Source organism: Argopecten irradians, chromosome 12 (assembly GCF_041381155.1).
Source record: "Argopecten irradians isolate NY chromosome 12, Ai_NY, whole genome shotgun sequence".
Taxonomy (NCBI): domain Eukaryota; kingdom Metazoa; phylum Mollusca; class Bivalvia; order Pectinida; family Pectinidae; genus Argopecten; species Argopecten irradians.
Genome location: NC_091145.1, coordinates 32,988,563 through 33,011,046, shown reverse-complemented (window position 1 = coordinate 33,011,046; position 22,484 = coordinate 32,988,563). Strand labels below are relative to the sequence as shown.

At 37.5% G+C, this 22,484-nt stretch overlaps 1 protein-coding gene across 1 annotated transcript; it reads right to left on the bottom strand.

The window, feature by feature from the left end:
- Positions 1-6,551: 6,551 nt before the first annotated feature.
- On the bottom strand, positions 6,552-22,393 carry LOC138305068 (serine-rich adhesin for platelets-like). Its single transcript, XM_069245471.1, has 9 exons — positions 22,131-22,393; positions 18,621-20,751; positions 16,871-18,065; positions 16,428-16,540; positions 16,068-16,220; positions 15,060-15,216; positions 13,381-14,269; positions 11,361-12,801; positions 6,552-10,803 (listed from the first exon to the last, which is right to left on the bottom strand). Exons 1-9 carry the CDS (start codon positions 22,312-22,314, stop codon positions 6,552-6,554), a joined length of 10,515 nt encoding a protein of 3,504 aa, XP_069101572.1. The 5' UTR covers positions 22,315-22,393.
- Between the last annotated feature and the right edge of the window lie 91 nt (positions 22,394-22,484).

Genomic DNA, 22,484 nt, shown 5'->3' with positions numbered 1-22,484 from the left:
TGATTAGTATTGATTAGGGACCCTAATGATATACATCTGTCATAAATTATATATGGTCCTGCTTCAAATGTGATAACATCAATATCCCCCACACTACATGGAAAATATTAAACATTGGAAATGTGTATTTGTGGTAAGTAAATGTTACCACCAAATTACTATGGAATGTTTTAAATATCAACGTATTCAAGAACAAATCAAAATATATATCTTTATGACTAATTTAATGCACGATGTAATTGACCAATGCCATACAGCCAATTATTTTCAAGTGGATAATATTTTTCTAGCGAAATATTACTATAATTGTGAAAATTTGATTGCCAAATATTAAAAAATGGTTGAATAATATACCTTTAAATCCATACAAAGAAATTTATTAACGCAAAAATTTGATTTTCACGTTTTATCAAATTGTAAAAAAACTTTTATGCACAAAAATAACTGGCTATATATTATTGGTTAGGCATAATGACAGTTGAACTTTGTTAACGTGAATTTGTACAAGTTTACAAATTTATACTTAATTAGGATACATATGGTATATAAAATAATCACTCCCTATTTCTAAGCAGTTTGAAACATTATCACTAACACAGACAACTTATCACGACTTTTACAATCCCTTAGAGGAACACAGGAAGCATGGTGGGAACATGGAAAACAAACCAATATAAAAAGTACAAAAAAACATAACTTACATATATTGAAAATACAGTTTGACAAGATATTGCAAATCACAAAATAAAAATCACTTTATATATTTGAAAATCTAAGAGCATACATAGACTTTATGATGCAAACATTCTTACAAGTTTTCTTATTTTGTTGGTTATTTCCAAATATAAAATTAAAAACTGTTTATTGAACAGAGACTCATTGCTAAGCTTACTCTGTTAATATGGCAACTAGTAGAAAGTAAATTCCTCTTTGGCAGATTCACTATCCTAATACATATTAACTAACCTGCTGTAACACGTTGTTTTTGTTTTGTCTCTAGGAATACAGCTGCTTCCAATGGTAACATGACTATAAAATGTATTGTAACTGATTGACAAATGCGTACAAGATTAGAAAAATTACATAGCACCTCTAAACTACTCCTACACAAGTATGAGGTCTTATTCCACCTAATTACATTGGGTGGATATTACACGACGCAATTTTTAAAAGTATCTCGTCGTGTTAACCTCTAACATTGTTGGGAGTACTCTAAATGCAGAACTACAAATACAACATTTTATAAAGGAGCAAATATCAAGTAGCTACTATTAATTACATAGAATTACACAAACCCCTTTAATAATGCATTCTCATAAACTGAATGTATTCAGTCTGGTACAGTTTGAAGATAACCACTATATCATATTAAATTTAATTTTTTTTTATGAAATTGAAGAGTTTCTATTTTCAAAATCGCAATATGCACCAGTATAAATTAATATTTACAGTTTGCACTGACATGGACTCAATAACCATGCTTTCTAGAATTATCATTATCAGTGTATAATGATAAGCACAACACCTGTGGTCATGACCCCACTTTTGGTGGGAACATATGAATAACTCCATTCCAATCAGCTGTTCAATTGAATTTGTTTACGATGACGGGAGAGAAAAAATATGGGTATTTTCATAAAAAATATGCAACTGTCGCGAGAATAAATAATATTCATTTATTTGAAAAACTGTAAATATAAGGTTTGCCGGAGTTACATAATTTACATGTGCTCCATTATCATTATACCCTCATAACCTCAAAAAAAAATCTATTCCATAAATACACGGATTTGTGGATACAGAAAATGTGACAACTTTCAGATATCAGAACAATCATGAAGAATGTAGAGCTTGATTTTAGAGACACTTTTACAAAATTTCCAGACACCTGCTATCATAAGTCACAATTAGTACCTACCGGCAAGGGCAGATAACTGTCACATGCATAAAGTCTTTACATGTAAGCACCAACAACTTAATTACACCATGATATTACATACCTACTCCATGATGAACATTTCTTCATTAGCACTATACCAAAGTAAGTATTGTACACCAAAGTAGCGTCAGCGTTTATGTATAACAAGTAAGAAAAGACTAGACTTTGATTTTGATTCACACTTTGACATAGTGTGTAGAACTAAATTGTATATCATTGGTTTAAATATATATATTGCATGATGAGGACTTACAGAGAAATACTTCCCATTTTTGTTTCTTACTTCAAAGTCTTTGAACTTTATTATCAGATCTGTGAGAAAAACTCCCATGTCACTGACCAAAAACATGTAACATACTCTAAAAATTAGGACTCACTATGTCTCAGCAATAGACTTTGGTTCAGCTAGAAGTATATAAACAAGAGGCCCATGGGCCTTAACGGTCATCTGAAAATCATTACAACAAATTATAACAAAAGGGAGGGAAAATGTATATTTGGTGAAATAGAAACCAAACCAACGGTGTTGGGCAGTGTCACAATACAAAATCTTTTCTTATTCCCAAAAGGTTGTTTGATAAAATTTGGCCAAAATTTTATGATGTGCTTAATGACTACTAGCTTTTTCAAAACAAATTCATCTTGTCCTATTGGGGCCCCAGCCCTCCTGCCCCAGGGAGGGGTCAGAGCCATCATTAATACAAAATTTCTTCACATTCCCTTAAAGATGTTTCTGACCAAATTTGGTCAAAATCAAATGAGAACTTTATGACTAGTAGCATTTTGAAGGAATTTTCCTCTATTTCCCCTATTGAGCCCCGCCCCTCCTGCCCTTGGAGGGTCAGAGTAACCATTTATACAAAATCTGTTCCATTTCCCATAAAGATATTTTAGACCAAATGTGGTTGAAATTCTTTTTAAATTTTTTGACAAGTAGTGTTTTAAAGAATTACCAAAACTTCCCCTATTGGACCCCTCCCCCCTCCTGCTCCAGAGGGGTCAGAGTCACCATTTATACAAAATCTGTTCCCATACCCCTAAGCATGTTTCTGGTCAAATTTGGTCAAAATCCAATGAGTTCTTTAGGACTAGTAGTGTTTTGAAGGAATTTTCCTCTATTTCCCCTTTTGGGCTTCGCCCCTCCTGCCCCAGGGGGATCAAAGCCATCATTTACAAAATCTCTTCTTCACATTTCCCCAAAGATGTTTCTGGCCGAATTTTATTAAAATCCATTAAAAATTTTGGCTAGTAGCGATTTTAAGGAAAAGTTTATGTATGGCGCACAACACACGCCGCATGACGACGGACGGTGCACGATGACAATAGGTCATCTTCCCTTCGGGTCAGATGACCTAAAAACCATAAATTGTATCAACCTTGTATTATACATAAATTTAGAGGAAAATGAAACAGGAATATTTGCGAGACAGTGATGCCCTTATCTCCATATGCAATATAGAGGAGAGGAGATAAGATGGGCATTAAAAAATTGTTTTCAACTACAGTTATTTTGATTGGGAAATGTAACAGCTTATGAGACAAATGATAATATTAATATGTTGTGTAAAAGCTAATTTTGATCTAGTACATGATGAACATCAATTTTGCACTAATAAATGTGTACAGTGTACTTTATAATCAAACAATATACCATGTGTGCTTCCTTCCATAAGCTATCCATATCCATAACAGTAAATGGCACCAATGAAATCATCATTATGATAAATTATTTTCTCACAAAATAAAAATAATGAGATGTCAATAGCAGACAAATGGGACTAAAAAGATAGCATTTATAATATAATACTACAGCTTATCCACATCATTTAACCGATGATAAATTTTAATAACAGAGTCATGACGGCATAGGACATTATGACAGTAAATACAGTATCTATAGGTTCTATGTAAAAAAAACCACAAAGACGAAAATCTTGCATTTCAGTCAAGAATATTATGCATGAAAATTCTTCAGCTTAACGTCATGGTGAAAAGTTTCAAATGGATTTCACGAAAAAGGTGAAAATTAAATATCCTTTAAAAAGGCCATTGCAAAAAAGGAAGCAAAATCTCAATATTTAAAAGAATTATTTGCAAAAAAAGTCTGCCATTAGTTACTATTATAAAGTATAATTACACAAAAATTTAACTTGAAAGAATGTAGGAATGTGGCCACATAAATCTTAAATATTATCTCACTATGTCAGTACAAAACAAGGATTTTAAATAGGTTCTCTAAAGAAAATGATCTGTGACTATTAAACAGACAGAAAAAAACATACATTTCTAATCAAACTATGGATATATCAACGAAGAGTCAACAATTATATCAAGCATATACATAATAACTTCTATAAACGATATCACAAAATCACTCCAAATTTGCATACAATTGACAAATAAATCTGTGTAAACTGTAAACCAATTTATTACTGCATGCATATTAACATATTCTGTGGAAGATTATGTATTGCGTAAATTAATCTCCATGGAAACACATTAACAGTAGAAGTCTTCATTGCTAAAATTAAATTGTTGTGGAAAGTAATTAGGCATAAAAAGTGTTATAAATTCGGGATATTAGACATTGGAAAAAATAATCTCCATGGAATATTTTCAAGCACATAAACAGTAGTAATCAAAAAATACAAAAACAAGAGGCCCAGAGGGCCTGTATCGCTCACCTGGTTTGTAATGCCAAGTAATATTCTGGATACAGGTTCATTGTTTATTTTCTGAAGAAATTTGAATATTTACCTCTAATTCCCCTATTGGGCCCCACCATTCCTGCCCCCTGGGGGTCAGAGCCAAAATTTATACAAGCTCTGTTCCCCTTCCCCCAAGGATGTTTGTGGCCAAATTTGGTTACAATCCATGCAGAACTCTATGACTAGTAGCGATTTATAGGATTTACTTTTATTTCCCCTATTGGGCCCCGCCCCTCCTGCCCCCGGGGGGTCAGAGCCAAAATTTATACAAGTTCTGTTCCCCTTCCCCAAGGATGCTTGTGGCCAAATTTGGTTACAATCCATGCAGAACTCTATGACTAGTAGCGATTTAAAGGATTTACCTTTATTTCCCCTATTGGGCCCCGCCCCTCCTGCCCCCTGGGGGTCAGAGCCAAATTTTATACAAGTTCTGTTCCCCTTCCCCCAAGGATGTTTGTGGCCAAATTTGGTTACAATCCATGAAGAACTCTATGACTAGTAGCGATTTATAGGATTTACCTCTATTTCCTATATTGGGCCCCGCCCCTCCTGCCCCCAGGGGGTCAGAGCCAAAATTTATACAAGTTCTGTTCCCCTTCTCCTAAGGATGTTTGTGGCCAAATTTGGTCACAATCCATGCAGAACTCTAGGACAAGTAGCGATTTATAGGATTTACCTTTATTTCCCCTATTGGGCCCCGCCCCTCCTGCCCCCGGGGGCTCAGAGCCAAAATTTATACAAGTTCTGTTCCCCTTCCCCCAAGGATGCTTGTGGCCAAATTTGGTTACAATCCATGCAGAACTCTATGACAAGTAGCGATTTATAGGATTTACCTTTATTTCCCCTATTGGGCCCCGCCCCTCCTGCCCCCAGGGGCTCAGAGCCAAAATTTATACAAGTTCTGTTCCCCTTCCCCCAAGGATCTTTGTGGCCAAATTTGGTCACAATCCATGCAGAACTCTATGACTAGTAGCGATTTAAAGGAAATGTTGACGGACAGACAGACGGACGGACGGACGGACGGACGACGGACGACGGACGCCGCGCCATGGCATAAGCTCATAAACAGTAGAACTCTAAATTGCAAAAATTAAATTGCTGTAAAAAGTTGTGAGGCATGAAAAAACTTGATTAAGTAACATTTAAAAGTAAAACATGGTTATAACAAACCTTTGGGGACCAACAAATTCACTTTGCTATAAGCATATTTTGTTATGCACACAATACCAACATCTTACAGAAACCTTGGTTGAGGGGAATGAAAATGAGTACGTTATAACCATGAATTTGTTGTAAGTGCGTTCGTAATAAACATGTTTTACTGTAAGTCGCCGTGGAAATAAAATTGGTTTACAGTTTGTAATTAACAGTAGTAAAGCTTGATCACAAGTATTTTTTAATGTACCGGTATGTAATCGTTATTCAAACAAAGCTCATGATTGAATTAGCAAACCCTGTGTCTCCTGATATATGGAGTAAATAGTATCAAAATATAGTGAAAATCTCCCTCATTAAGTTGGGACATGGTTGCAAGGGAAACACCAAAAACTCAACATTGTGTATCAAAAGTTAAAGATGCACTCTCATTTCCCCCTACCCTCTTCAATATCCTTTAATAGGAAAACAATCTCTAAAAAACTTGAATAACACAATTTTTTCTATCAAAAAAGACCTCAGAAATTATTCTAATACTTATTATGACACCATTTTCACTTTTTTGTAACCCTCAAACTATCAAAAACAGTGAAAATAATAGAATTACACAAAATACAATAGTAGAAATATACTTTTGAATCTGCTGAATGGTGACATCTCGAATTCAGTACTCAACAAAACATATATATTTAGCGCTATCTAGTACTAATTCTGTTCTAGTCCATCAGAAGTGAACTCTAAGGCTCGTGTCATTTTTTCCTTTTTCCACGTGACTTCCTCGACTTCCTTGACTTCTTGGCAAATGTGGAAATAGGAGGAAGAGTGGCTTGACTTCCCATGGAGGTTTGTGGAGAAGGAGAAAAGTCAGGATCCCGTAGAGGAACATTTGCCAGAGTTACTTCTTTATCTGTTGTAAGTTCTGTTTTTCTCGTCACCGTAGATGCTGCTTGTCCGATAGGAGAATGATCAGGAAGTGGAATATTTTCCGGAGTTACTACACACTCTGTAGCTAGCCCAGTATTGGTCATTGCTGTTGATGGTCTGATAGGAGTAAAAGCAGATGGCGTATCTACCATAAGCTGCTGATCCCGAGTTGTGGTGCGCGAAGTTGACAAAAGTGCGGTGGTGGACAAGAAAACAGGCCTAACAGGAGGCGAAGGAGGACTCGCAACAGCAGAATGTGACAAAACTTGTTGTCCGTGAACAACATACTGCATGAAAGTATTTGAGTAACTTGGAGTATTTCCCTGATTATGAATGTTCGAGTTCGGATATGCAGAATCAACATCATATGAAGTTCCTTGATCGTACCATCCAAGATGTGTATCTGATCTGTCGTATGTGTATGAACTGTACAGTGGAAGTCTAGAGTCCAACATCAGTGATGGATAAAGACTTGATGCCTGTAGTTGTTGTCTAGTGGCACTTGTCCAGTGGAACATACAAGGATCCAGTGACGGCATGATCCTATGCTGCTGGAGTGGGATATGGTCCGGGTAGTAGTAGAATGGCGGACGCCAGATTCTGTTTATTGGATTCTGTAGTAGTGGAGATGTGTATGGAAAGTATGCGCAGGGTGGATATCCGAGCGGTGGCGAGTATGGCCAGAAGTTTGGACCATAGTGCGGCGGTGGTGATACTACCCAACGTTGAGGGGAAGTGATACCCAATGGGGTAGAGGGACGACTAAGATTCAATGGGGTTGATGGACGACTAAGATTCATTGGCGTAGAAGGACAATTTTTTCCATCAAGATCAGTGATAGTTTGTGCTGGTTGTGGCTGTGGTATCAAGTCTGAATCCAATATTGATGTTGGGACATCTAATGAACTTGGTGTTGGAGAAATGTCCACCTGCTGTGCACATGATTCAGTTTGTTCTGGGACTATTTCACAAGGTCTTAAACTTTGCTGATTGTCATAATTTAATTCTTGTGAAGGCTTGGATCCAAGTGAATCCTCATCAAAGTCGCTCTCCTGGCAGTAAGGAATAGTAGAATCACCGTCGCTTTCAATCAGGTTTTGCTGTAGACGGAAATCTTCAATCTTTGGCAATACTGTGTTATCTGGGATAGATTCCAGGGAGGGAGCCTCTATTTCTGCTAGTGAAGAATTCTGATCTGGTGTATCCAAAACATTCACTGAACTCCCACCTTGGTCTTCAGTCTTCACCATTGGTACAGTAACATGGGCATCTTCAAAAGAACACAAAAGTTTAGGTTTTAATGGTGATGGTGGAGCCAATTTTATATTGCTGTTGGTTGGTAAACCAGATGTAGATGTTATGGGTTTGATGTTAACCCCACAACCAGTAGAAACCTCCTCATCAGCCAAATCAGAACAATTAGGGCTCACATAGTAAAGCATTCCTGGGATTCCCGCACTTGTCTTTGGTTTTGACGAAACACTCAAATTCAGTGGACTTTTCTGAACATGCAGAGGAAACGCATTACTGTCCACCTTACAAGGTTTTTCCACAGTGCTTTGTACCGGTATTTCACTTTCAAGTTCAGACTTGCCTTTATACAAACCGTACACATAGTCTGTACATGGCCGTTCAGTAAATTGCGCCACGGGAGTCTGGCACTGCAGTCCGAAGAAATCGGCTACTGGCGAGACTCGTGGCGTTGACGTTTTCATACTTTTCACACCAGGCTCCACATAGTGTGGTTTTTCAGTGAGTCTGGATTTCAACTCACCACTGTCACAGCTTTGCGATTGATGGCTGTCAGTAAAATGTTTATGAAATGAAACATCAGATTCGTAACTGTGTGAATCATTCGGTTTAAGAAAACTACTGATGTTGACCAGATCCACTTCATCGCTGTCAGAATCTTGGCTATCGGGAACAATGTCCTCGTCAACAGTGATGGCAACCAAACTGTTAGTGTTGTGGTGAATAGATTCCTCTTGACAATGTCCAGTAGATTTCTTCAGCAGTAAGGTATTTGTATCAGTGTTCATTTCAACTGTCCGATCAATCAAAGGTTGCATTAATTTCTTTTGAAATTTGTTCTGTTCGTCCACAGATGTTGATTCCAAACTAATAGTACTTGAGTTTAAATCCATGTCATTCTTATTAAAACATTCATTCAGGTCTACAGCTAAGGTAGACATTTTCATAATGTTACCAGTGTTGATTTTAATTTCAAATTTCGAATCCTCCATAGCAAATTCAGGACAACAATGCTCCAATTTAGTAAAATTTTCTTCACCTCCTCCAGGCTTCAGTTTAGATTGTAATGTTTCCCATTGATGTCTTTCCAACGATAAATCTGATTTCTTCATCTCATCAAACTGTCCATTAGAAACCTGAATATCTTGACCATCTTTTCTTTCTTCCAAACTCGAAATGATGCTCTCGACTTCGATGTCATGATTCAAATCAATATCCCTATCTAATCTGTATGTTAAGTCAGCGCAGTATTCCCCTAGATCCATTAGTTCCTTGTCATGGTGCTCTCCATACTCTGATTCAAAACTCAGATTACACTTGATGGTAGAGCCCTGGGAGCTTTCTTGTCCTGAGCTGGTTGTCTCTTCCCTCCCAGTGACAGACGTGAACATGTCTCCATGACACAGTAGAGCACAGGTTTTGGTCGCCTGCAAGAGCTCATCATCGTCATCATGAATGTTAGTTTCTATTTCCTCCTCTGCACCGATACAAGGTACATTCCCTTTTTCCTCACTTTTTCTATGAATGTTCACTTCTTCACTGTTTATACCGAGTATATTCCCGTCATTACTGCTGGTATTATCAAGATTTACTTCCTTGTTGCCAATATTACTGGGTACAGACACCTCACCACAATCGATATCTGATACACCATCTACACAGATACTCATTACAGCTGATGCAGTTTTATCATCCGCCGTCGGTACAGTTTTTTGGACTTCCATGATGGATTCTTTGATGTTTGGCACTATTGGTTCAACTTTCACAATACATTCCTTTGCACTTTGTACATAGAGTTGAACTTCTACAGTAGATTCCTCGATACTAGCTGCAGTTGGTTCAACCTTCACAATAACAGATTCCTCAACACTTGTATTGCACGAACCTATGTTTGGTATAGTTGGTTCCACTTTCACAACAGATTCCTCACCACTCAGTACGTTTGGTTGAACTTCAACATCAATAATATTGCATGGACCAAGGGAATAAGTAGTTTCACTTTCATGCTTGATGGATCCATGCCCGGTTAAAATTGTAGAGTAGTTACAATCTAAATCCTTATCATTGTCAGTTGTTTTTTCCTCAAGTAGCAAATTGTCACATGAACTATTGTTCGAGTCAGATATTTTTTCAACTTTCAAAACAGAAGTAAACTGATCTTCAATCTGAATGTTACTAGAGAGATCGCCTTTACTGTTTTGTGTTTGAGTCTTGGGAGCTGTGTGATATTCTCCATAAATAGACTCTGAGGAATCCTCATCCTGCTTTACAGTGAAATCCCACGAACAGCTCAATCGCGTGGAGCCATTACTGGTATTGGCTGAATTCTCTTCCTCGTAGCCATACACGTTTCTACTGTGAATCCTGGAACATGTCACTACATGTTGGGGGTTTCCTGAGGCATCAACGCTTGTTTTTACCACATTACTGTTTTCTGTTTTGACTTTCTCGTCTTCAGTATCTTCAGTATCATTTCTGCACCTTTCATCTGATACTAAAGTAACTAGATTTTCACTTCCAGTGGATGAACCTGAAATATTGAGAAGAATTTTGGGTCTAAAAGTCTCAGATGAAGCAGTATCTAGGATAGCTGAAATATGTTCAGGCGTTTCATCACAGGCAGCTGATTTGGTGTTTATGTGATGTTCTGGCGTTTCATCACAGGCAGCTGATTTGGTGTTTATATGATGTTCTGGCGTTTCATCACAGGCAGCTGATTTGGTGTTTATATGATGTTCTGGCGTTTCATCACAGGCAGCTGATTTGGTGTTTATATGATGTTCTGGCGTTTCATCACAGGCAGCTGATTTGGTGTTTATAGATGTTCTGGCGTTTCATCACAGGCAGCTGATTTGGTGTTTATTGATGTCTGGCGTTTCATCACAGGCAGCTGATTTGGTGTTTATGTGATGTTGTTCTGGCGTTTCATCACAGGCAGCTGATTTGGTGTTTATATGGATGTTCTGGCGTTTCATCACAGGCAGCTGATTTGGTGTTTATATGATGTTCTGGCGTTTCATCACAGGCAGCTGATTTGGTGTTTATATGATGTTCTGGCGTTTCATCACAGGCAGCTGATTTGGTGTTTATATGATGTTCTGGCGTTTCATCACAGGCAGCTGATTTGGTGTTTATATGATGTTCTGGCGTTTCATCACAGGCAGCTGATTTGGTGTTTATATGATGTTCTGGCGTTTCATCACAGGCAGCTGATTTGGTGTTTATATGATGTTCTGGCGTTTCATCACAGGCAGCTGATTTGGTGTTTATATGATGTTCTGGCGTTTCATCACAGGCAGCTGATTTGGTGTTTATATGATGTTCTGGCGTTTCATCACAGGCAGCTGATTTGGTGTTTATATGATGTTCTGGCGTTTCATCACAGGCAGCTGATTTGGTGTTTATTGATTTCTGGCGTTTCATCACAGGCAGCTGATTTGGTGTTTATGTGATGTTCTGGCGTTTCATCACAGGCAGCTGATTTGGTGTTTATATGATGTTCTGGCGTTTCATCACAGGCAGCTGATTTGGTGTTTATATGATGTTCTGGCGTTTCATCACAGGCAGCTGATTTGGTGTTTATATGATGTTCTGGCGTTTCATCACAGGCAGCTGATTTGGTGTTTATATGATGTTCTGGCGTTTCATCACAGGCAGCTGATTTGGTGTTTATATGAACTTCCTCCTCAACCAAATTCTTCCTGTCCTCTCTCTTTCCTTCAGAAATGCAAGTATTCTGTTCTTGAGTAGACACTTTTGATGTTTGGCTTGCTGTAGGTCCATTCTCTGTCTGATCTAATACTGATTGACCGGGGTTAGCATCAACAAGTTCTGATGGAGACAGAATCTTTGGATTACTTTCTGAACAATATGTGTTTTTAACATCATTGTCATCTACCTCACTTGTTGATTCGCAGTTGTCCTGTTCTGTAGAAACGTCAGCCTCTTTATCAATTTTGGATTGGCAAGTTTCCTCAAGCTCTTTCATTTTTAATGGATGCGCTTCTTTAAATTTAGGTTGACTTTCTTCCTTACTGTCATTTCCAACATTTTCATCTCCAATTTCAGAGGAGTCAAGCTCTTTTGCCCATGGGATCTTTCTGCCTTTTGTCCCAGATAAATAAATCACTGGCACAAATGTTGAAGGATCAGCAAATTGATAATCATTCACAGTCTCGGAAAAACTCATATCAGAGGTTTCAATGATGGTTTTATCTCCTTCATTGGTTTCCGATAGAAACTCCTCACTTTTCTCAGCTTCAGGTTGAGTACGGAACTCCTCATTTTTCTCAGCTTTAGATTGAGTATGGATCTCCTCACTTTTCTCAGCTTTAGATTGAGTACACAAATTATCAGTTCTAATAAAATTTCTCTCACTGTCTGTTGGGGTGTTCATTTTGCTGATTATGTCTTCAGAATTCTTTGTCCCTTCCTTAACACTGGTTGTCAGAATGTCCTTGTTCTTTACCTGATTTTCATTATCAGTTGTATCAAATTCCTTTTCTGTTGTTCCTGATGTATCTGACTGTATTTTTCCAGAACATGATGAAGGCAAATCTTTTCTCATATCATCAATCTCTCTAACAGAAACTTCACTGATGTTTGTAGCATGGTCATTAATGTTGTTTTCAGGGTCATTCGGTGCATTTTTATCTTCAACAGGTTCCTTGGTGAAAGCTTGGTCCTTCAGCACAGATGCTTCCGGACACTGAAATTCATCCATTACGATCCAGCCATCCATGTCTTCGTCAAAGATGTTTCCATCCTTGGTATGTTCTCTTTCTCCAACAACCAAATTTTCTTTAGATGTTTGTTCCCCAGAAACTGTAACAGAATATTAAACTTTATTAGTGATTTTTTTTATTTGTTAGAGAGTACAAAATGGAATAATTATAAACTGAAAATTACCTCACAAAACTGGATAAAACAAAATAAAGCTAGCCAATTTACAAGACAACAGTATAACATTGACATTATAAACAGAACTTAATCATACATGCTCCATCACTCCCCCTCTCCCCTGAGTTTTGTTTTGTTGCATTTAAAACCTTATTCGAAACTTGTTCTTATAATAAATTTCTTCAAGCGTTAGGTGACACAAAAAACCTTGACTTGCCAACAGGTTTTTGATTCTATAGTTATACAGTTGTGTGAACAATACTGGGTAAAGGTATACTTAGTTTTATATAGCTGACAGAGTTATTGACTTTGACCCAGTAATACACATGTAAGTGGTGTCTGTATAACTATTATATAGTTCTTATCAAAAGCCTGTGGACTTGACTACTTTTTACTTCCATTTGATACACAGCATTGAATTTTTTCATCTTTTATATGATTTGGCCCATTACTTAAGGCTCAAAATTTCTTGAAAGAAACGACACATATACTCACAATACTAACCAGAAGTCTGTTCACTGTCTGAACAGCCTTTTATATTATTTTCTGGCATTTCCTTTTCATAGCTTTTCCCTGCAGATGGTGATATTTCAAAGCTTTCCAATTTATGTTCAGACTTTTGTGCTTTGAGCTGTTGAAGGTAGTCTCTCAAATCTCCTGTTCCACTGCTTTCGTCTGGCTTTGTGATGGGTCGGAACATATTGGGGTTATTACAGTCATCAACTTTAGACGACACTGGGGACAATGATGGGCTTTTCCCAGCTTCAAGTCTTTTTATCTTAATCTTCTTCTTCTGTACTACTTCGACTTTAGGAACATCAACCACAAATTGAGTTTCCTTACTAATATCAGTGTCCTGTGTAAAATCTATTGGTGTATTTTCCCTGCTAACTTTCCCTTCACCTGTTCCACAGAAAAATTCGGACGGCGAATATTCCCTGCTTCCTTGTTTTAGTACAGATGAATTGAATGGGGTAGATTCTCTGCTATTTTTCTGTGAAGATTTTCCACCTTTGACGCTGTCAGAGGGCGAGCTACCTTTCCTACATCTTGATAAAATCTCATCATCAATTGGCTGGGAATGTGTAGATTCCCCCTGCCCAGTATTATGCCTAATTCTGCTTAGTCGCGAATCTTTCCGACGATTAGGGCTACAAGCCTGGCTTATTCTCCTCTTCCTGTTGCTATTTGAGGAATCACTTTCTGATTGTATCTTTTCCAGTGCTGTTTTTTCCTTAGACCCTTGACCAGTGTCCTTGTTTGTAGAAGCCTTGGCCTTTGTGGTAAGTGCTGCTGGAGATGGCATTTTTGATATCCGTAGCAGTCTTTCCTGGATATTCTCCTCTCCACCTACACCCTTCTCTTTGCCTTCATCAGGTTTTGGCTTTGCAACCTGAAAGACAATTTATTCGCATAAGTAGTTGATATACCAACGCTGGCATGCAGGTAGTACAAATAGTTCAAGTTAGAATAAGGAAGAACTGCTTAGTAGATTTTGTTGTCAGTCATCTGATTAAAATACAGATCTTTTAAAGGATCTGACAACATCCCATTACGGGTCATCTCCTGGTGACCTTTCCAATTGGCCAATCAAATTACTACTGCTTAAACAAGAGGCCCAGAGGGCATGTATCGCTCACCTGGTTTGTAATGCTTTCTTTTCTGAAGGAATTTGAATATTTACCTCGAATTCCCCTATTGGGCCTCACCCCTTCTGCCCCCAGGGGGTCAGAGCCAAAATTTATACAAGTTCTGTTCTCCTTCCTCCAAGGATGTTTATGGTCAAATTTGGTCACAATACATTCAGAACTCTAGGACAAGTAGCGATTTATAGGACTTACCTCCAACTTCCCTATTGGGCCCCGCCCCTCCTGCCCCCAGGGGGTCAGAGCCAAAATTGATACAAGTTCAGTTCCACTTCCCCCAAGGATGTTTGTGGCCAAATTTGGTTACAATCCATGCAGAAATCTATGACTAGTAGCAACTTAAAGGAAATGTTGATGGACGGACGACGGACGCCGCGCCATGACATAAGCTCATTAAGAAAATTGAGTAGTCCATCATCATCAAATGGTGGGCAAAATATCTGTCAAATTGTTGTCATAATTGGTCAACAGTTAAAATACAAATGCATAGTATCTTGTTATATTAATTGTGGTAAAATCTAGGAAGCTGAAATGTACCGTGGTGGCACCAGGGCTGTAGCTACTCTGCTCAGCAGTATAAGCCTCTTGGTCCTCCTTCTTGCTGCTCTGCATATTTTCTAGCATGTCTGCCTTCCTCTTCCTCTCCTCAAAGTCAGGTATGGCATCAGGAGTAAACTCGTCCGAGTCATCAGGACTGAAATAAGGTGGTAATTAACATCAATTACAGGAGGATTAATACAGGGACATGTTGCCAAAATGTACACAACATATTCTTTTGCTATGTTCTTGGATTTTTATTTTTTTTTTAAATTAATTTTTGGCTATCAACAGCTATGGTACTTTAAAACAAACTCTACTGTGCTTGGCATCTATATTTGAAGCAACTGTGTAAATTTCATCTAACTTTAAAAAGTCATCTTCACAAGAAATATTTCATCACTTAGATTTTTTCATTTTTCTTTTTTCCATTTCAGCCCAGTATGCTAAAAACCCACTTTCAGTTCTATGGATGCCTTGTTTACAAATAGCCCTTTAAAGATCTAAATCAGAATAATTGACATTATTCTGTGACCTTGAATAAAGGGCACTAGGGGAACCAACATTTGAAGTTTGAGAGAGATCACTTTGTTGCTTTGCGAGAAATAGTGGTAATAATTCTCAACTATCAAAATCCAAGATGGCTGACTGTCAGTTATTTTGTTGTCTGATCAGATACAAAATGCAATATGCGTATCTAGGGTTGTAAGGGAACCAACCTATCAAATTTTTATATCGTTTCTTTACCTTTCAAACCTAAAATGCTATAACCTGCATGTACATAAAACACAAATATAATGAATTTGGCCTTGTGTTTATGTTTGTATGCATTATGTTCTCATTTTTGTCAATTTTTTGATACCGTTCACCCCATTTTTTTTTGGAAAATGAAAATTGAAAAAAAAAAACAAACGAAAAACACCCTCTCGCCTCCACCTTTTCCCCAAAAAATCCAGAAAAACTATTTTTCAAATTGGTGTGGCCTAAAGGGATTTTGGTTAAACTTACCTATCAGGTAGACTATCAGGAACAGATGAACGCCTGAATCTGTAGTTTCGGAATCGAGGAACAGTGTTCTTGGACTTCTGTGGCTTTGAAATATTTACGATCCTTTGTTTAAATGTATTTGCTGTTAAATCTCTCATCAATTCTTGAAGATTTCTGAAACAAACAAAACAGAACTTTACATTGTTCAGATATAAAAAATCAACAATTTCATGGAAAGCTATCATATAACTCTTAAGGGCCTCACAAGTTACAAATACTTCCAAACTTTACAACAGAGATTGTTCCATAAAAGTCCTTTATAGGTCGACATTTCTGTAAACTTTCAACAGCCAAATCATGAATGATTACTGGTGAAATTACCTATAAGGGATGTCAAAGGACCAGGATTCCCTGCGATGTCTCCTCGTATAGGGATGGCTCTGGGCTTTTCTCTCCTTTCTGGATAGCTGGTTGTCTGATCTAATTGCACCAACCTATACACAAGAATGGTTTTTATAAAGGTGAAAATCTCAAGTCAAAAGTATTAAAAACATTTTTATGTGGCTTAAAAAAAAATATTGCTATAAAAAAACTTCCATTTTAAATTTATAACCTCTTTATAGCGCACAAGTTAAAGGGTTAAGATTGAAAGATAAAATTTTTGGGAGTTAAATTTTTTAATGAACTACACCTTTTTCAGAATATGATGAAATTACTTTTCATTACCTTTTGTTTGATGAACTTGATAAAAGTCAGACTGAATAGCATCATTACAAATATCCTATTCAGAATTACAGAAAACTTAGGAAATGACATTAACTGACCTGGCTTGTTTTGTCCGATTCTGGTACCAATGTCTTGTTAACAGTTTCAGATTTTATTCCATCAGGTATCCGGATAGGTGAGAAGAGGGCTCCTCCAGAACCTGATGACTTCACTTTCTTTTCTGATAATTTGGTCGACTGGAGTGAAGATTTTGATGACTTGGTAGACGAGACCTTAGAGGACACGCTTTCCTCCGATCTTGCAGGCGAAGGTGAAGATGACATGGTTTCCATGGATTTGCTAGACAGTGATGCTGATACTGGTTTTGGTAATACAGAATTTTCTGACAATTTGGTAGATGGGGCGGAAGGTCCCTCAGATGATGTTTTTACTGACTTAGCAGATGATGATGAAGATGCACTTCCTGATAGTCTTGACGTCACAGTTTCTGGTTGTGTTGAAACTGAATTTTCATTCTTTGATTTATCTTTTTCTGAAGGGAATTTATCAGGAATGGCAGGTGCTTTAACTTCCTTGATAGTTTTGTCAGTCACGCTACATCCAAATGTCTTTGGCAAGTCTTTCTTTGGAGCGATACTTATGGTACGGATGGTAACGTTATCCGACAGGTTACTAGAACTTTCAGGGGATACAGTAGTTGACTTGGATGGTAGGTTGCTGTCAAGAATTGATGATGACGTATCTGGGCCCACAGCCAATTTTGTATTGTTCATGAATGATTTACCAATCTGTGATCCTTTCTTTGGGACAAATGCTGAAGCGGGTACATATTTCAAGTTTGAAGCTGGAATGCTAGGTGAAGCTGGTTTTGATTTACTTGTATTTTCTTTTGAACTTGCATTATCACTTTTCCCTGAAGGTTTCCTATCTCTGGTAGATGAGAGATTGTCAGTATTTCTGTTAACACCCCAACTCTCATAGGACATCAAATCACTTAAATGGTCCGAAGGTTCTTGATCGACATCGGGATCATGTTTCCTTGTGAAGTCTGAAACTGTAGGAGAGAGATGTTTTCTAGCAAACTCTACCAAGCTTGGCGAGAGATTCCTTGTGAGTTCAGCCATAGTAAGTGTGTTAGAGGTTTTCTTGGGTAATCTGTCGGCGATACTCTGGCCATTTAATTCCTCAACATGGCGCTTGTCCTTTCCTTCATACAACTTCTTGTGTAACACTCTATTGATTGTGGTTACAAGGACGTTCTCAGTAGGTGTCAGGCGGCTGAACTGTCTATGACTGGAACATAGAGTAAATAAAAGTAAAGTATTATTTTGAAAATCAAAAGTCATATTTCAATACACCAAAGTTTATGACAAAATTAAAGAAATAGGGAGTTCAAGAAACACAAAATTTAACAAATGATTGCAGGGAAAATTAATTCAAAAATATATTTACACACATTTTGCATCCAAGTTGCATCATATTAACACCCGAAGTCTAACCTAACAAATAAGAGCCATACTTCCAGAGCATTTATAAAAAGTGTCGAATGTGTTATGAATAAATTGTCCACATCAATAAATATTAGCCATCAAAATGTTCTAGTTTCTAATTGGAAGATGTCAAAACACAGACACAACGCTGCATAGGCGGGGAGTCGGCCCTGTGTGCAAACACAATGAATCCCTTACAATGATTTATTTAAAGTGTCAGTGAAGAGTTAACTCAATCACCCTGAAAATTCATAATGAACTGTTCCTGACTTATCAATTAGAAGTGTTCAAATAGATCTTCAGGGGTGAATGCGTTACGGCAGCTGTATATTTGCTACAAACAATAATAAACACTTACCCATGGAGACTCTGTCTGATCGTCTGATCCAAAGTGATCAGTTTGACCGTGGAATCCCCACACAAATGATTAGGAACACTGACCCTCAGCTTCAGTTCTCTCCCTGCTCGCTCCACAACTCGTGTGTTGTTTACCACAGGCTCTCCATCATCAGCATCAATGTCCTGTACAGTGGACTTTTTGGTAACAGATTTATCATCTTTTACCAGGGCAGTAGTAGATGAGGCATCTCCAGTCGGGTCTAAACTAGGAATAGATAAAAGATCATCTGTAGAAATGCTGATATCCTTATCACACGACACTTTAGTACTCTCAGTCTCTATTGATGTTTTAAGAGGTTTTTCTGCAGATGTTTTTGAAGATTCTGAAGTACCCATGATGTCGGCATGGTTATTTGGTAAGAGGTGATCACTCAATCCAGGAATATTGGCACGGCTACCAGGTAAGGGGAGATCACCCAATCCAGGAATCACTACTTCAGGTGTAATTGACCTTTCTCTCTTTGCAGCAGGTGTTGCCTTTCTTTCATATCCAGCAGTGTTGGATAATTTCAGTGGATCATACAAAATGTTTGATGGCTTAGAATCACCGTACAAGTCTTTCAAAGGGAGATCACCCAATCCAGGAATGACTATTTCTGGAGTGATTGACCTCTCTCTCTTGGTAGATTGTGTTGTTTTCTTGCTAGAATAGCCAGGTGTTTCCGACAGTCTTAGAGGATCAAACAGCACATTTGAACTTCTGCTATCAGGATTTAAATCAGACAAGGGGAGATCACCCAAACCAGGAATAACAATATCTGGCATGATTGATCGCTCTCGTTTGGAAGATGGTGTTTGATTTTTCACAACAACTTCTTCATCTCTGTTTCCTACAGCAGGCTTTTGATGCTCTGTGGATACGGCCTTCTCTGAAGACTGTTCTTCAGTGTGCTTAGCTTTGCTAGTGATTTCCATGGAAGCAAAATGGCACATTGCATTGGAGTCGACATCCGGAAGAAAAGTTGAACTCACTATTTTGGTTGCATTGAAATGATCTCTGTCAAACTTTTTCTGTAAGTTTTTCTCAATTTCAGCATTGTTCTTTGTCTTTACATTATACCTGGCATCATTTGACCTTTCTGAATCCGAGCTTTTGTAGCCTGGACTTCTACTCCGCTCATTATCACTCCAACCGCGAGGGCTGTTTCGGTGTTTGGCAGCAGCAGATCGTATTATAGACTTCATCATGCTATCTACAGGACTTTCTGCCTTTTCCCTCTTTCGGAGATATTTTCTCCTTTTCTCTTGAGCACTACTAGACTTCTCCACAGTTAAGTTTTTAGAAGAACTGCATGAAGAAGCATTTGAAGATTGAGAACTCTGTTCCATGATATCAAGTTTTGGTACAGGATTTATCATAACATTCTGATCAAGGCAGGATAGATTTTGATGCATCTCTTCTGATTCGTCCATGAGGTTATCATGTTGGTCATTTTCAGATGCTTCAATATTAGCAGCAAGTCTGTTTTCAACTTTGGTCTCAGTTTGTTGTAAGGTAAGGTCTGTGGAAATGTTCTCTGATAATATTTCGCTTTTTAAACTGTCTTCTGTTTCAACTTCAATCGTGGCAGAAGTTAGGGATCTTTGAACTAATGATTCCAACACCTTTTCTGTAGCATCATCAGCATCATCTATATTTCCATCAGTTGGGTGAGTGTTGCTATCCACTGAAGGTTTCTCCACATAAGCAGGCAATCGAGAGACAATTGACTCCATTGTGGCATTCTGTACAGATTCTAAAACAGCAGGCTGTGAGATGTTGGCATTAGGGTGCTCAGAAGAGAAACTGATGCCAGAGGAGTTTATAACTGAAGAAGCGATGATATCAGTTGAGGGTTGAACTGGTGCAATGTCCACCTCTAATGGCAGCTCTACGGCGGACGACATTTCCACATCAGTGTGGATAACATCAGATGACGGATGAACAATTGTTGAGGCATTGCTATTGACTGAAGAAGATATATTATTAGAGACAATAGTAGAAGCACTATCCGGCTTTGAAGACACTTGTCCTTTCTTCGGTATCTTGGTTATCTTGGGAATCCGTCCCAACTTAGATTTGTCCGAGCTATACAATCCAGGCAGAACATCTGAAGCAACAGAAATAAATAATTCTTATGTAATGAAACATTTAGTAACACTGCATACAAGTCATTCATAAGATTTGACATTAGGCAGTCTATGATTTGATGGCAGAATATTACAGAAAGCAGTTCATTTTTTTTTAATAATCTGGTTCTAATCTTTTAGTAATTATTTGACCAACAAAAAGGTTATCTTAACCAGTGTTTGATGAAAAGAGATTATAAATAACAATAACAGATTGTTCATAATTTCTTGCACCTAACATAAGAGATTTCCACTCTACTTGTACACATTTGAATTACTTTTATGACTATAATTTCACTTTCAACATGCAGAACATCCTCGATACTCCAGGGCTTCCGATCACTTACGATCTCTACACCCCTGGACTATCTCACAGTGAAATTGAAGGCAGCTCAGCGGAAAACATTTGACCAATCACGGGCTAGCAAATATTTAATTTGAAGACTACAGAGAGAGCGACGCCTAACATCAAAGCCACAGAGTCAACCACAGTGTACCGTTATACGGCTCTTTTGATGTACATCAAATGACTAAGTTACCTGTTCTATTCTGTTGCCTCCAGTTTTACTATGAGATAGTCCAGGGGTGTAGAGATCGTAAGTGATCGGAACCCCTGGAATATCGAGGATGCATGCAGAACAGCAAGAAAATCAATGAGCTTGTAAAACTTTTATGGTATGTAGTTTGTGAAGACTTGCTGAAAAAAATTTAAAACACTTCCAATGAAATAATTAACTTATTCAAGATATCATGCAAGTCACCAAGTGTAATGATCTCCTTTCGTCTGAAAGCATAACATTAACATGGCTATTTCAAACAGATTGATTGTTAGTAACATATTAGCTTACATTGTCAGGATATAAAGTGAAATGCTGCCAAGAATAAGCTAAACATTATGTATAATAATCATAAATTCGACCAGTATGGATATACAGATGAGCATGATACAATGAATATTATCTTTAATACTGTAGTACAGTCTGTACATTAAGAAATTTTGAAATTGAATGGCTATGAGCTTGTAAAGATAAACCTGAATTAGATCATTATTATTTTCAAGAATGAAATCATTAAGACGAACTTTCCTTAAATGGATAAATGTTTAAAAACCTTAATGATCATGACTTTGAATTAATGAACTTGAATGTATTTGTAAGTATAACCTTACGAGCATGCTGCAGTGAACAATCAACATCAATTGAAACTAAACTTGTATTAGGATGAACTTGAATTAGTATGAACTTAACTTAGTTATATTTTTACTAGTATCATAATTTTGATTAAGTAAGAACTTAAATGAGTATGAACATGGATTAGTATGAACCCTTGTAAGTATAACTGAAGGAGGCCCTGGTGTCACCTTCTATTGAACACTTTTCTTTATTGGTGCCGACCCACGATTTTATCTTTCGTTTTTCTTTGACAGCATCTACTGTACTTCTTTTAGCAGATGATGATGATGAGGATGATGATGAGGATGATTTTCCACATTTAAGACTGCTGAATGAGCGATAAGCAAACTTAATTTGGGTAGGTACAAGCATTAGCGTACAAATTATACAGATTATTCCAAATATATTTTGAAGTAATTTATAAAAGCATGCATTATAAATGAAATTGCAAAAATCAAAATATTAATAAGCAAGATGATACAACACAGTGATATATACTGTATATATGGTGTTTGTAATGAAATGAAGTAGACATAACACTT